This window comes from Herpailurus yagouaroundi, unplaced genomic scaffold (assembly GCF_014898765.1).
Source record: "Herpailurus yagouaroundi ecotype Mexico unplaced genomic scaffold, PumYag 100, whole genome shotgun sequence".
NCBI lineage: Eukaryota > Metazoa > Chordata > Mammalia > Carnivora > Felidae > Herpailurus > Herpailurus yagouaroundi.
Window position 1 is genome coordinate 35,121,459 of NW_024412391.1, and position 17,337 is coordinate 35,138,795.

At 39.6% G+C, this 17,337-nt stretch overlaps 1 protein-coding gene across 1 annotated transcript in view; it reads right to left on the reverse strand.

Annotated features, from left to right (window-relative positions):
- Positions 1–564: 564 nt before the first annotated feature.
- LOC121028479 (probable G-protein coupled receptor 141) overlaps positions 565–17,337 on the reverse strand; it is a 43,538-nt gene continuing 26,765 nt past the window's right edge. Inside the window, exon 2 of the mRNA XM_040472235.1 lies at positions 565–1,610. Within this exon, the coding sequence (XP_040328169.1) occupies positions 691–1,596 (906 nt within the window). The 5' untranslated portion in view covers positions 1,597–1,610 and the 3' untranslated portion in view covers positions 565–690. The remainder of the gene's footprint in view (positions 1,611–17,337) is intronic.

Consider the following 17,337-nt stretch of genomic DNA (forward strand, 5'->3'; position numbering starts at 1 on the left):
AAACTTTTTAATGATTTTTGGATTTATTGAGGATGTCGATCCCATGTTCTTAAACTTGACTTTTTAAAGGACAAATATAGATAGCCTTGTTACCGCAGAAGGCTGCAAGGAGTTCTGTTTCTCTTTATTGCTAGATAAGTGACTTCCTACCAAAGTTATGATAATCTAGAAAAATGTCTTACTGCTCTCCACCCTTATCTGTTATTTGTCAGGGTGGGAATTGAATGGACATCTTATCTGGTTAACCAAGTAGAGTTTGTGCCTTTGGGGCTGATTCATTGCCAGGATTAATTTACCTAAGGTTAAGTGGAATGAAAAGAACTAGAGGGCTAAATCTGTCCAAAGCTTGAAAAAGACCATGTTTCAAACTGATGAAACCAAAATAAGCTGGTGAAACTCAGAAACCATTAAACCCATGGTACCTACATGGGCCAAGTAGACATTTTATACTGGAAAATAATGCTGTAGTGCAGCTCCAAGAGGACTGAACATCACTAGTCTTTCTATAGACATCATTTAGAGATGGCAGGGATTAAATAAGAACTGGAATGAATGCTCTGACATTTTATAGTCTTTTTGTTTGGCTGCATCAAGGCATGGTTTTAATCAAGTAAGGAAATAACGCTTCCTGCCTCTCTGTGCCCATTTTTACTCCCAACATAAAGGGATTCTGAATACTGTGGTTTGTGGCTAGCGGCACAAAAAGCAATTCCATAGGTCAATTACCTTTTGTCTACAATGGCTTCCCCCAAGAACAAAGAGCAGCAAATCAAAGCAGCTAATTGCTGTTACGCTCAAGAAGATTTCATTATAAAATGCAACAGTGTTGTTACAGTCACTTGACTGTGCCACCACATGTAAGTAATAGATCCTAAAGAACTGGTAGGGAAGGAAGCAAACAAGGATGACTCCTATAAAAAAAAGGTTTTTCAGCTGGGCCCAGAACTCCTGGTGGGACAACAAGGAGTGGCGTAGCTTCCGCACCATTGACATAATGATGAAGATCTGGAAGACCAAGAGAATCACTGCAATGGCTATAACAATAGTGACTATCATATAGTTGATAACTTGCACATGGCCACGAGCAAGTTCTTTGTGGAATTTAAAACAGTGTTTCTCATCATACATCTCAGAATTTCCATACTGAGAAACAACCAGGGGTACCACAATGACAATCACCAGCAGCCACATGCCAGTACTGGCCGCCACAGCATGCAGTTTTCTGTAGAATTCCACTTTGTCCTTGCGCTTGAAGAAGATGAGGTACCTGATGACCAGGATCACCACATAGAACAGGAATGTGAGGTACATGTGGATGTGTAGCATGGCGCTCACAAATTTGCAGAAGGGCAACCCGAATGTCCAGATGTGCTTGATGAGATATGTCAAGCGAAAAGGCACTGTCACCAAGAAAACACTGTGGACCACCACCAGGTTAATGACTGCTGTGGTAGTCACCGACCGCGTGTTCATTTTCACCAGCAGGAACAAAATAGAGATGATGCCCATCAGTCCTCCAATGAGCACTATGAAGTAGAGCCTGGTTAAATGGGGTGTCAATATAGGACTGCAGGAAGAACTGTTGTGGTCAGCCATATTTCAGAAGTCGCCTAGAAGAGACAAAACACCAATATAACTGACAAAGCTTCCAGAGCTTTGTTCATACCTCCTTCCTAGCATTGGCAATATGACTTTGTCACTTATCTGTGTATATGATATAAACTTTATGTACCTTAAGAATAAAGACTATGTCATATGCATATCTGTATACTTGAGACTGAAAACATAGTTAAGTCATTGATTGTTAAGCTTTAATAGGTTAAAGACTTCATCGAGAGGCCCCCAGAGACATGTATGTATGTACATAGTCAAAACAGTTTGCATAAAACTGGATTGCAGACCATCTGAAGCTGACACATGGATACTATTACTGTGACAGCCAGTGGGGAAAAATTATAGCATGGAAGGAAAGTTGAGTAGATGCATTAAGTGTACAAAATATTTCTCTTTTAAGTATGATTCTAATTCTCTAATTCCTTCCAACTCATCAGCAAATGATGCAAGAGTATTCATAATTCATTAGGATGCTAAATAGTTTGGTCAAGGAAAATCAACTACATCGAAGCAGCAATAAACAATAGGAGTGTATATGTGATTTTCTCACCATAGTTTTGTTGTAATTTAGCAGTGAGGCCTTGGCTAAATTCTCATGGGTCCCACTGAAAACACAGCATATCTCCCAATTCTCCCATTCCCACACCTTCAAATTCGTGGAAGAACCACTATCACTTTTCCTCTGAAAAGATCCTTTCCCTAAATAGTCTTAGTCCCTTCTAACCCATTATCCACATCCTAATTTATTATTTATTAAATGAAAGAGTTAGTAATCCTTTAGTTACACTAAGTCATTTCTTTTCTTACTTAAATTCCTTCAGTGGTTTCCCATTTCTTTCAGAGTAAAAAAATCCTGGGGCTCCTGGGTGACTCAGGTCATGATCCCAGGGTAATGGGATCCAACCCTCCATCAGGCTCTGTGCTAACAGTGTAGAGCCCACTTGGGATTCTCTCCCTCTTTCTCTGCCACCACCCCCCTCTGCTTGTGCGTGCATGCATTCTCTCTCTCTCTCTCTCTCTCTCTCTCTCTCTCTCTCTCTCTCTCGGAATAAGTAAGCATTTTTAAAAAAATCCTTCCATGTCTGCAATGTTCTGGGTCATGGCAAAATCTGATCCCTTGAGACCAGATTTTAAAAATGATCTAGAGGAGGGGCGCCTGGGTGGCGCAGTCGGTTGAGCGTCCGACTTCAGCCAGGTCACGATCTCGCGGTCCGGGAGTTCGAGCCCCGCGTCGGGCTGTGGGCTGATGGCTCAGAGCCTGGAGCCTGTTTCCGATTCTGTGTCTCCCTCTCTCTCTGCCCCTCCCCCGTTCATGCTCTGTCTCTCTCTGTCCCAAAAATAAATAAACGTTGAAAAAAAATAAAAAAAAAATGATCTAGAGGTGAAATTGACAGAATTTAATGGATTGTATACAGGGAAATGAAGGGGGGGGGGGGAAGTATCTCAGTCACTCCCAGATTTCTAACTTGAACAATTGTGTGATTAGAGATCTGTTTACTGACACCGGGGAGACTGAGGATCATATCTGAGGAAGAGCAGTAATTGAATTATACTCTTAGTACCTGATCTTTGTAACACGTTTGCAGTTATTCTTACTCACTTCACGAATGTCTCTTCATATAATCAAAATTACCCAGCAGTTAAAATGAACCACTGATGAATTACAAAACCATTATGCTGGTGTACATGTAAATCATATATTCTCAGAAGTCCATTCTTAAGGTGTGAAAAAAATCTTTCCATGTATGAAACACAAATATACATAGGTACACAAATGGACAAGAGTATATCTATGGCATGAAAACTTCATAAAGAGGGGAGAAACAATTAGGTAACAAATGGCTAAAAATGTTCTTTAAGGGGGAGATAATTTTAAAAATTAAAGAAACCCTGAACTAAATAAAAGATGGCAGCCACAAAAGACTACATATTGTACATTTTTTTTTCTAGAAAATCAAAATTAATGAGGCAAAAGGTGAGTGTAGTCTAGGACACAGGTAACAGGGGTAGGATTGGCTTCAAAGGGGTCTGGGAGAGTTTATGCAGAGATGGAATGTTTTATATCATGTTGGTTACAATTCTAGTTATTTGTCAAAGCTGAACAAATTGCACACTTAAAGTTGGTGAATATCCTGGCATATAACTTATACCTTAATAAAACTAATTTAAAAAATAATAATAATAACCTGACCCCAGGAAACCTGCTTTTGTGGGCATGGAATAGAATTTCCATGTGACCCACTTAAAAGATTCTTTCATGTTATATTTGTTCTATGTGCTGTGTAATCTTTGTATTTCCCTTTTATTCTTCCCTTTGAAAAGTAGTTCCTTCAAGTAAACATTTAATTATAATTGTGTTTGTATCTGAATTAATGGTAAATGTGTCACTGTAAGTTCTGTCCATCATTATCTTCAGCTATTGAACTAGAATCTGGACTGATTTCTGAGAGAAGAAAGTATAATCAGTCTTATTTGAGTCATTTGTCTCAAATACTCCTTCTTTCTTATGTATAAACTGCTATGATCTCTGTTCCCTAGTTCCCAGACATTACAAGATACTGTGTAAAGTATTAACAGAGTAGACACCTGCTTTTTTTTTTTTTTTTTTTTTAGTGTTCATTTATTTTTGAGAGAGACAGAGCACTAGCAGGGGAGGGGCAGAGAGAGAGGGAATCACAGAATCTGAAGCAGGCTCCAGGCTCTGATCTGTCAGCACAGTGCCCAATGTGGGACTTGAACCCACAAACTGTGAGATCATGACCTGAGCTGAAGTTGGACACTTGACCAACTGAGCCACCCAAGAGCCCCTAGACACCTGCTTGCACCAGCTAAAGTGGATTTTGTTGTCTTCAGTTAACAACCCTGGCAAAGCTGATCAATTCCTATTTCTCCTTTAAGAATCCGCTGAAGCAGGGGGACCCCTGGGTGGCCCATTTGGTTGAGCGGTTGAGCCTCTGACTTTGGCTTAGGTCATGATCTCGCGTTTGTGGGTTCAAGACCCACATCAGGCTCTGTGCTCAGAGCCTGGAGCCTGCTTTGGATTCTGTGTCTCCCTCTCTCTCTTCCCCTCCCCTGCTCATGCTCTATCTCTCTCTGTCTCTCAAAAAATAAAATAAAACATTAAAAAAATATTTAAAAAAAAGAATCCACAGAAGCAGGGTGTCCTTCAGGAAGCCTTTGATAATCTCCATTTGCAATTCAGATAGTGTGCCATTCCTCTTTGGCCCCATGGAAAATGCACCACGCTTGCTTCTATTATGGCATTTATGACATAGACCGTAATTCTCAGTTACGCTGCCTCCAAACAAGACTAACTACAGAAGAATCATGTTTTCCTTTTATCCACAGAAACTAATGAATTTTTAAAATGAATGTAAATATCGTTATTGAAAACTAACATGCATATATAGTAGAGTGCTCAGCTGTATGTATATAGCTCAATGAATTTTAAGAGTAAACATAGCCTCACCAAAGGTAACCTCTGTCTTCATAACTAACACCACAGAGTAGGTCTATCAACTTTGAATTTTATATGGGTTTAATGTCCTTTGTTTGTGTGTATCTAGCTTCATTCACTCAACATTATGCTTTGAGATTCATTCACGTGTATAGTTTTAGTTCATTTTTTTTGTGGTATGTTAGATTATTGTATGAATATGTCACAGCTATATTTTTGATGGATAATAGTATTATTTCCAGTTATAAGGCTATTATAGATAACGTTACTCTGAACATTCTTATAAATATCTTTTGTAAAAATAAGTATGTATTCTGTTGGAAATTTACCTAGGTGTGGATTTGATGGGTCAGAGGGTATACCTATTTTCCTGGGGTCAAAGTCTTTACACCTGGAAATTATACAAATGTCTTTATTTACCTAGTTGATTGTCTAATATAATATGAACTGTTGTTAAAGAGTGCAGCCAGGGGTGCCTGGCTGGCTCAGTCTGTTGGGTGTTGACTTTGGCTCAGGTCATGATCTCATGGTTTGTGAGTTCGAGCCACGCGTCGGGCTCTGTGCTGACAGCTCAGAGCCTGTAGCCTGCTTCGGATTCTGTCTCCCCTCTTTCTGCCCCTCCCATGCTCATGCTCTGTCTTTCTCTGTCTCTCAATAATAAATAAACATTAAAAAAAAAAAAAAAAAAGTGCTGCCGATCTCTTTAAGACCTGAAAGAAGGTGGAGCATTTGGGTGGCTCAGTCATTTGGCCTCAAGTCATGATCTCATGATATGTGGGTTCAAGCCCCACATCGGGCTTTTTGCACACAGTGCAGAGCCTGCTTCAGATTCTCTATTTCCCTCTCTTTCTGCCCTATTCTGCCCATGTGCTTGCTCTCTCTCTCTAAAATAATTTTTCTTTTTTTTTTAAAAAAGGACCTGAAAGATGGTAAGGGATATAGTTGCACTTCCATGGAGATAATCCATTACTAGTACAAGGAGTCAGGAAATTGCTTTAAACAACATCTCTAACATTTATTTGCTGATGCTATTTAGATATCTCATCCATATATCTTCATCGTTTTTCCTCTTCTCGAAATATTCTATCCTATGTAATCCCCTTTGTGTATCCTTGAGATCTAAACTCAGGTTCCATTTCCTTCAGGACTCCTTCCTGCCCCTTAGACATTTCAGCTGCTTTCTCAAAATGCTTTACTTAGGTGCCTCATTCCTTTCTTCACTGCTTTATTAATTCCTAGTTTAATTCTTTATTTTAGTCATTTGTGTACTTGTTTTAGACACTGGATTTCTTTCAGAAGTAACATTTTTTTAATAGTAGGCACGAGTTGTTAACTGAATGAGTGAAATAATGGTAAAAGACTGCTTTGACTTTATTAAACATATTCTTGATAGGGCCCCATTTGGATCTAATCCAGTAATTAATGTCAAGATCCCAGAAATAAACTATAGACCCAGAGCAAACTCTCCTAAGGGAGTAAGATTGTCTCCCTGTTTCTCCATGAACACGGGTCTCTTCTTTATCTGTGATTGAACCCTGATGCTCAGCAAGAAGCCTGGCCTCAAACCAGTCTCCCTGTGCCCTCTTTCATTCCCCTCTTTAAAATCCTTCTTCGTTCCTTTTAGTGAAAAGAATGAAGTATGACATCTACCATGCCATAAAACCTTTTGCAATCTGACCCTAACTTATGTTTCAAGGTGAACCTCCTGTTATGACCTTCTCCCTACCCCTGTTTCCTCATCCTGTGCCTTGGACTTACAGACCTTCATGCCATTCTTAGAATGTTCTCTTTTAAACCTCTAGGCCATTTCTTCTCTCCACAGACCCCAAACATACAGCTGGACACTGGACACTGAAGTCTAGGTTGTATGATAAACGGTTTTATATCTCTTATTTAAAAACTTCCCCTGGCCTCCCGTTGTCTCTTGGAGGTGTATAAACTTCTTAGCATGCCATGCTAGATCCCTGCCACTGGCCTTTTATCATTCTGTACCTAGCTTCTCTGCCACTAGAGCCCCAGGATTCCCCTGCTCTGCCTGAAAGATTTCTTCATTGTTCTGTTTTCACCTCAACCCACGCATAGCAGAACTCCTGGGTTTACCCTGTGGTTTGGCTGGGGGCTGTTTCCTTGTGTCTTGGCATTTCCCTTCCCACATACTTGCTTGGGCCTCATTGGTCATTGCCCAAGACTCGAGGACTACTTTAATATCAAAAGCGAGACATGGAAGTGGCCTCTGTGGCTATTTTATAAGGAATCCATGGTAGAGCCAACATCAGAGACCAATCTCAAAGTGAGAGTCCTAAAAAATTGTTAGGGTCCTACAAAATGGCATTAATTAGTCCACATCCTCATGAGTACATAGACATCAGGTCCCAGATCCCCTTCTTTCTAAACAGAAAAGCAGCTATAATCAACTTGGGATTTTCCATTTCATTTAAGGGACTCCCTGCCACAGTCTATAGATTAAGTAATAGCATCGCATCGATGTTTCTTATGTATATATAGTACATAGTGAAGATTCTGAGGTGAATAAAACACACCTCTGCATTTAAATCTCTTTCTATCTGATAGGGGAGAAGATGTACATAAATTATTTATAACACCTACAGGTATATTTAAAAATGCACCAATAATTCAGAAAGGGGAGTGATTAACACAGTGGAGACAGAATGTAGTGGCAATAGAGTAGTTCTTGGGCACAGATGTACAACAGATGCTGCATCTTGAAGGTTGTTTTGAAGTTCCAGAAGCAGAGAAGAGGTAGAGCACTCCAGGTGTAGACAAGAGGCTGATAAAAAGCATGGATCCATGTTCAGAGAATCACCTGTAGTTTGATGTGCCTGGAACATTAGGCAAATAAGCAGAATACAGGCAAATGTCTGTAGATGACACTTGTCATCATGTTGCCGTCATGTTGCCACTCTGAGGATTTCCTATTTTATCCTGAAAATTATGAGAGATGTAAATTTTAAAATGTAAAATGCATTTAATATTTCAATTCCAAAAGCTGGGTTTTGGCAACAGAATGGAGAAAAGATTGAAGTGGGGCAAGACAAAAAGAGTGATACCGTTAGGAGGCTATTATGCTGATCAAGTTTAAATATCATAAAGATTGGTGCAAGTTGGTACCACCTAGGGGAGTTTTGGGGAATTTTTTGCACCCAGACTAAACAGAATTGAAGACTCTGGGGTTGGAGAAGACTTTGTGTGCTTCAAGTATGTCCGTTAGCAAATAGTGACATCTTCATATCAAATCAATGATAAAAGGACAGGAATAGTCACTGAATATTTTAAGAGAACAAATGCCATATTAAAAAGTCATTAAACCCCTCAGGCAAAGAACTGAGAGTCTAGTTAGTTTTCTGAAAGAGAAAAGAGGAAAAAGTAACTTTAAATGTAATTGATACTGTCAAAGAGAAGACAATGATGTGAAATTCAATTATAGTTGTTATTGAATAAAAGATGTACTGAACCAACACAATTAGTGAGCTTGTAAGAATGTTCAGAAGGATTCCCACAGCTGGAACAACAGCAAAAAGCCTAAGAGATAGGAGATGTAAAAGAAATTCTAAGAGGGGTGCCTGGGTGGCTCAGTCGGTTCAGCATCCAACTCTTGATTTTGGCTGGAGTTGTGATCCCAGGGTTGTGGGATTGAGCCCCATGTTGGGCTCCGTGCTGTGTGTGGAGCCTCCTTCAGCTTCTCTCTCTTTCTCTCTCTCTCTCCTGCTCCTCTCCCTGCCTCATTCTCTCTCTCTCTCTCTCTCTTAAAAAAAAAAAAAAAAGAAGAAGAATCTAAGAAACACCTAGGGCAAATTTAGAAGTTCCAACATCATCTGGAAATAGCAGAATGGAATGAAACATTCAGATAAAGAGTCGAAGAACATTCCTTACACGTAAAAAAAGATGATGTCTTTATGTTGAAGGATCTAACCAGTGCTTAGCTGAATTAATAGAAAAGACTCACATTAGGCACATCAGGATGGAATTTCAGCTCACAGAAGACAAACTCACATATCCACTTGGATGTCTAACAAACATTTCAAATTTAGTATATCTAAAGCTGAACTACTGTGCTCTTCCTCCCCATCTCCCAAACACACATACACCATTCTTCCTGATACCCTCCCAGGCTCAGGTAATAGCAACTACATTCTCCAGTTGCTTGAGTAAAAAACCTGACAGTCATGCTTGATTCTTCTTTTTCTCCCCAAATTCACCTACACTCCTTAACCAACCCTAATCCTTCCTCCTTAAAAATAATCTACTGTACCAGATGTTTTTCTATAAAGGACATTACTGAGACAATTGGCAAAACATGAACAGTCTCTAGATTAAATAATAGCATTGCATCAATGTTTTTTTCTTGACTTTGATCATTCTATGTCATTATATAAGAGTATGTCATGTTCTTAGAAAATATACACTATATATCATAAAGGCATCATGTCTTCAACTTACTCTTAAATAGATCAAAAAATCATAATAATATATATGTATCTATATATGTATATATACATACACATACATGCATGCATAGATACATATATATAAATTGAAAACCAAATGTGATAATTATTACAATTGGGGAATCTGTGTGAAGGGTATATTGGAGTCCTTTGTACCATTCTTATGCTTTTAACAGGTATAAACAAAATTATTTCTGGGGCACCTGGGTGGCTCAGTCGGTTAAGCATCCGACTTCAGCTCAGGTCATAATCTCACAGTTTGTGAGTTCGAGCCCTGCGTCAGGCTCTGTGCTGACAGCTCAGAGCCTGGAGCCTGCTTCAGATTCCGTCTCTCCCTCTCTCTCCCTGACCCTCATCCACTCATACTCTCTCTCTGTCTCTCTCTCTCTCAAGAATAAATAAACATTAAAAAAAAATTTTTTTTTTAATTATTTCTAAGTTAAGGGCACCTGGCTGGCTCAGTTGGTGGAGCATGTGACTCTTGATCTTGGAGGTTGTGAGTTCAAGCCCCATGTTGTGTGTAGAGATTACTTAAAAATAAACTCCTAAAACATTATTTCTAAGTTAAAATTATGAAAAGTAGAATCTAAAATATGTCTACTCTTCACCACTTACATTGCTATAACTGTGATTCAAGTTGCATCATCTTTCCCTAGGAATATTAGACAAACCCATAAATTCTCCTTTCTTTGACTCTTGCCTCCCTTGTTGTCTATTCTCAACTCAGCAACCAGCATGCTCTTTCAATGCCATTCTTCTTATCACAATTTTCTAATGGCTTCTTATTTCACTCAGACTCAAATCAAAATTTCAAAAATGGTCTATTAGGCCCTACAGAATTTAACCCCACATCCCCCACATTCTCTCTTTCATCTTATCTCCTACAACTATCACTTTCATTGGTATATTCCAACTAGGCATAATAACTCCTTGCTTTTTCTCAAACTTCCCTGGAATGTTCTCACCTCAGGGCCTTTGCACATGAAGTTTCCTCCTCAGGAGTATTCTTCCCAGATATCTGCACAGCTTGATCTGTCCTTTACCCCCTTCATGTCTCTGGCCAAAGGTCATCTCAGTAATTCACTTCCTCGCTTTCATATTTAGTATGTCAATACTCCACTTTCACACAGCACACCTCATCTCCTTTTTCTACTTTATCATTCTCCACAGCATTTATCACTGACCCACCATATGTTTTGTTTGTTTGTTTGTTTGTCTTCTTGTTGCCTCCACTAGAATCAAGTCCTTGAGGACAAAGAATTCTGGTTTTTTTTCACTTTTTTTACCTCTAGCATCTGTAATAGCGCTTTGTGCCTAGTAGCTTCTTAATAAATAATTATTGAATGAATGGAACCAAACATCCTAAAAGTTCCCATAGAGAAAAAAAAAAAAACCACAGATAATCTATAAAAGAATTAGAAACAAACCAGCATTTGACTTCTGACATATTACATGCTGGGGGGAAAAGAATCTGAATGGTTTTGAAAGATGATTTTGAATTTAGAATTCTGCTTGCAACCAAACCTGCATTCAGAAGAGTAGAAAAGCATTTCCTGATACATGAACACTCAGAAAGGTTACCTCTCTCAGATCTTTCCTGAATTATTAATATAAATTCCAGCAAAATGAGAAAGGATCTATGGGATTCCAAAAATAGAATAGTGAACCAAAATATAAGTGAAACACAGCAAAATCTATAATGTTACCACACAAAACTAAAATATGGTTTCAGCGTGGTGGGGGTGGTGAAAATAAAAAGGAAAAGTTCTATGTTAAGATTTTTGTTTTATTGGGGAAGGGATTAAAGGTAGTATTTAATTGCAGAGAATCCAAAAACTATGAGTTTAAACTTTTGATGAAATTTAAGAATGGTCAACTTGGTGAATAGACGTTGGTATGCCTTACAAATTATAAGGAAAAATGAAATACAGTAAAGCCAATAAATCTAAGCAAAGGAAGGGAGGAGAAACAATAAAACAGAAAACAAACAAGAAAAAATGGTAAGGAGACAAATTTAAAAAGGAGAAAATTAGTGTAGACACCTCTGAAATCACTATATTGTTCCTTCCTCTACTTACTAAAAAGAATTGTATGCATTTCTGTGAATATACTAAAACCCACTGAATTGTACACCCTTTTTTAATGTTTATCTTATTTATTTTGAGAGAGAGAGAGAGAGAGAGAGAGAGAGAGAGAGAGAGAATTCCAAGCAGGCTCTACACCCAGCACAGAGCCCGATATGGGGCTCAATCCCATTACCGTGAGATTATGACCTGAGCCCAAACCAAGAGTTAGATGCTCAATTGACTGAGGCGCCCAGGCACCCCTGAATTGTACACTTTAAAACAGTGCATTTTATGGTATACAGATAATATCTCAATAAAGCCATTATTTAGAAAGAGAGAAACTATCTGAACTGAGTAATGAGATAGGGGAGAGGAGAAGGAGAAATGGTAATGAGAAGGAGAAAGAGAATTATTACTGACAAGGTAAAGAATTAAGACAGAAACAATGGTGCTAAGCAACTTCCTCCCTTCCTGTTGGGAGGAGAGAAGAGAAGTGTAACGTAAGGGTCCTGGCTAGACAGATAGCTCAGTGGCCTGGTCCCTTTGACCCTACACTTCATTCCTCTTTGCTTCCCACTCCATCCCTGGATTCACTTCCTCCTACCGCACTGCACAGATGGGCCTGTGGGTGAATCCATTCAATATGAGAGAACAAGAGCACTTGTCACTGTTGTCTCGCTTTTTCCTCATTATGTTTCACACCCATCCTTGTCCCCAGAAATGAAAGATCCACAAAAGATGTGTGATTTACCACTGTGTCACCAGGGCCAGAGGGACACCTGTACCAGGGATCAGAAGACAACATCACAAAATCTTAGAATCAGAATGAAATCTAGAGATCACCACCATTTAAACAGAGGAAGACACTGCAGACCACACAGGGACTTTTCGTTAATCTAACAAAGTAGTCACTATCTAAACCTCAGGTCTCCTGTTCTAGTCCAGAACTGTTTTCATGACACAAGACCACTATGGAAAGAGTACAGAGGTCCAGAGACATGAAAGGCAGCTTCTGAGTGGCAGAGCCATGATTGAAGCCCTCCCCCAAGGATACTTCTTCAAGGATATCAGTTAGGAGCCAGGATGAATATTCTGCCCAGGTAGAAGAGGCGGAACAATGAGAAAAGGTTGTTGATGGACAAACAGCTTCCCTGCCTGTGAGATATCCTCGGAACAAATTACATTTTGTTATGTTTATTGAAAAAAAAATAGGAGCATTCACTGTAATCACTCTGGGAAAAATCAAGCAGATTTTATCCAAAATATTTTGAGAAAAGACTCTGGAATGAGAGCTCCACATTAAGGATAACTTCAGGGTAGCTAAAAAAAGAAAAAAAAAAAATCTTTCCAGAAATACCAGAGGCAGTGTGAAAAACAACAAAACATAAATGTCAGGTCAATAGAAATCCATTTGAGAGAATTATATGCCTAAGTAATATACATGAAAAAAAATCCCCCTACATTTGTGTGTGTATGTTTGCCTTCTCTCACAGTCCTCATCTTTGCTATTCTATTTCTGTTTGAAAGGAGTCTCCTGGGTGTTCAACTAAAATTATAAAAAATGCTTGCTTAGGCAGTGTCAAATAAAGTTACATCTGTAGTCTTACTAATCAAAAAAATCAATTCCAGCCAACAATAACATTCTGGGTTTGAGCTAGTATCTCTCCAGTTAATTGAGTTGTTAAACATTGTTCCTGACTTCACAACTTCTGGTTACCCATAAAGGAAGTGAAAGCTGATGTCAGAACCCCATGAGGTTGAAACTCAGAGGTTTTGTACAGAGCGAGAGTTACACTGGTTAGTAAGCCATCTTGGCACACTATTTACCACCTATTTTCTCCCCAAATAAGGAGAAATCTGTGAGGTCTTTCCATTCCTGGGGAGAACTTTGCACACATCTCTAGGCCTATAGGTATTAAAATGTGCTATGAATTCTTGATCGTACACTATACTCTCAGCCCTCAACGAGCAAAGCCAACAATGAAAGAAAACTGTCAGAAGTTCTACAGGTTCTTCTGTTCAAACCATGGCTCCCCTTCATATCTAAATAGAGCTCTGGGAAATCCTTGATCTCAGCTGAATATAATCTACCAACAAGTCAAGATGCAATGGCCAACAGAACACCTAGGAGGACCAGGAATGGAAAATTACTTTAGAGAATGTTGAACCTCTTCATTAAGGGAAAGATGGCATTTCATTTGGGAATTACCAACATCTGTGGTAGGAAGGTACCATAGCTTCAAGGGTAATGGAAAATATAAGCTTACTCAGAAGAACTTTCCTCAAGTCAAAGCTGCTGAGAAATTAGCCAGAGAATTTAGTCAGAAATTAGCCAAGGCTCACTCTCCTCCCTTCTTTAGTCCCAGGTGCCTCTGAATGTATGTTTTTTTATCAACAACGGGTATGTCTGTTCAACACAGTGTGTTGGTTATGATAGCTGCCCTGCCTCCGTTCCTGACACTGTGATGGAAATTTCATACATTATGTATAATCCTCCTAAGAAGTCTAGGACATGGGTATTTTCTATCCCAAGTATCAGATCAGAAATTGAGACTCAAGAAGGTTAAGCAACTTTTCCCAGGTTACTCAGCTAACAAGTGGCAGCACTAGAGCCCAAATGCTGAGTGTCACTTCACTGGGTTGTAGCAGTAGAGTCCTCCTGAACAAAAAAGTGGGCATTCCATTGCTGCTGCATCGCTGCTCTCCTCGGAGTTGGGGAATCTGCTAGACAGTTGATCCTTGTTTCTCCACTGCATTTGTTTATGTCTTGTGACCAGAGTACTTAAGGACAATTAATTTGAATACTAGCAAGAGACTTGGAGAAGTAATTAAAATAGGTCCACTCAACATTCTCTAAAGTCAATATTTGCGAAGCAGTTCATCAGATTGCAATATAATAGAAAAAACTGAATTAAAATTTAATTACTAAAATTTAATTTGTCCTAAAGATAGACTCCTGAAACTTTTTCTTAATTCCTTTTTACTTTTCGAACTATGGCCTTAACCACCCCACCCTTTTTGAGATGGAAAATCGTACTGAGAGATTGTTATGGTGGGCCTTGTCAAACTGCTCAACCCCAGACAGATCTAGCCCAGGGAAGTCCATGTGTAACCATCGATGGGCACAAGGGGCTGGTATCTGCAAGTATCTGCTGCTGTGTGCCCAGGAATCCCGGGATAAACAGCTGGGACACACCCCTCCCCTGGGAGTGCCAGGCTCGAATCATGCCACATCTTTCCTCTGACTCCCTGGTTCCTAATTAACTTCACAGCCTCCCTAGATCTTGAGCCTCCCTGAACCCCATCCATTTCTCCATGTTCTGGCACTCCTTTCTTTCACTCCATTAATTCTTTTCACCCGTTAATTTAGTTGTAGCTTTCAGGTCAATGACCCTCCCAGGACCAGCCAACTCTTCAGATCTTGGTTCAGCCTGACTATAAAGTTCTTTAGGCTCTACTTCCTCTATTATTCCTGCTGGCCCCTGTTTCCAAGGGCTGTTCCTGCTTCTCTTCATCCTTAACTTATTTCTAATAGAATCCCTGGAAGGATTCAATCTTTGCCTTATGTTCTTATTTCCTTACCACTTCCTTTCAAAGTTTATTCCCCACCCTATCCCACAGGGGCTGAAATAGTATCCTGCTGAAATCCCCAGAGTAAGAGATACCACTAATTTCCTCAGTTTTGTGTTTAAATCTCAGCTTCTTTGTTCCTGTTTTGCTACCCAGCTGCCCCTGAACTGCACATTCTAACCATGGCCAAGGTGAACTCTAAGATTAGACAATATTAGACCCTTCTTACAACAGTGACTCATGACTCTCAGATATGTGTGGCAAAAGGTAAATTTCAATATTTTTAAAAAGTTTTTTAAAGCTTATTTAGAGAGAGAGAGAGAAAGTGTGCAAATGATGGAGAAGGCCAGAGAGAGAATCCCAAGCATGTTCCACACTGCCAGTGCAGAGTCAGATGTGGGGCTCAATGGATGTCACAAACTGTGAGATCATGACCTGAACCGAGATCAAGAGTCACATGCTTAATCCACTGAGACACTCAGGTGCCCCAAGTTTTAATATTTTTGAAGAGAGGAACTAAGTCACTAGGATCATTTTGGCCCTTTATACAGGAAAATGAAGGCCAGTTTGTCTATTAATAAACAGAGGGTAAAATCCATTTTATAATAGAGGAAGCTATTATTAATGCTGGATGAAGGAAGAGCCACCAGATATCTAACTATGGATCAGAAAGCTTCTTGGCAGATTGTTGTACAGAAGACTCATCACTGCATCTGATGGTCAAATAAAATGACCAATCTTGAGATCCTGTGACTCAACAAAGACCTGGCTTTTTCAGTCATGCCTTACTCCATCTCTTAGCTCATTCAGACTGCCACCTTAATCTCAAACAACAGAACTACTTTGTAGTAGTCCTGGTTACCAAGCAGCCAAAGGCATTTCTTTGGGGCTTTCTGGTTCACTCTTCATTTTCTTAAAGGTACCTGATAGCAAATCAGCAGCTTCTCTGGATTCTGGCCACAGAATTAACCTCAGTCCTGAAGGGCTTTAAAATAGAATATTCAGAAAGGACTTAGACCTTAAAGTTCCAAGACTGGCTGAGGGGGAAAGGCAGAATTCACTAGAGATCTCAAACTTGTGTCACTGACTTGGCTTAAATATTTTCCCGTGGATGATGTTTTTTCATCACAGATGACATGCTAGTATTACTGTTAATATTCTATATTCATTTATTTATGGCTAAAACTGCCATGTACAATGAGAGTAGAAATGCCTTGTCTTTCCCATACTTTCTGAGTGAGATGGGAATTGAATGTTGGCCAGCCCCCAAAGATATATATCCAAGTCTATGAATGTGATCTTATTTAGTAAAAGAATCTTTGTAGATGTGGCTGAGGATCTCAAAATGAGATTATCCTGGATTATCCATGTGGGCTCTAAATCCAATGACAGGTGTCCTTAAAAAAGACACACAGTGGAGAGACAGGAGAAGAGGAGAAGGCCATGAGAAGACAGAGGCAGAAATTGAAAATGTGCAGCCATAAGCGAAGAAGTGCCTGGAGTCAATAAGCAGCTGGAAGAGGCAAGGAAGGATTCTTCTTTAGAGCCCTCAGAGGGAGTATGACCATACTGGCACCTTGATTTCAGATGTCCAGCTCCAAAGCTGTGAGGGGATAAACTTTTGTTTTAAGCCACCAAGTTTGTGGTAATTTGTTATGACACTAATACAGGTGGCCATAATTTTAATGTTTACATTATCACAAGGGGAAGAAATCTTAATTCTGGCAGAACCTCTGGGTCTGTAATGTCAGAATCACCCAGATCTGTGGGGACATATTCAAGTACAAATTGTGCTACATACCACAGCCTTCCCAGATTACAGGAGAAAGTTAAGTTCATCGGATGAAACTCCCCATTTATAAATAGTAAAGCTTACTCTTCAGGCCTCTGTAATGTCCTCTACAAAACTTACCAGGAAAACTTAAAATAGAAGAGTGTTATGGAGGTGCCTGGGTGGTTTAGTCAGTTGAGCATCCAATTCTTGATTTTGGCTCAGGTCATGATCTCATGGTTGTGAGACCAAGCCCCATGACAGGGTCAGCGCTGGAGATGGATCTTGCTTGAGATTCTCTCTCTCTTTTTCTCTCTCAGTCTCTCTCTCTCCCCCCACCCCTTCTGTCTGACTTCTTAATCATGCAGATGCACACTCTGTCTCTCAGCAACA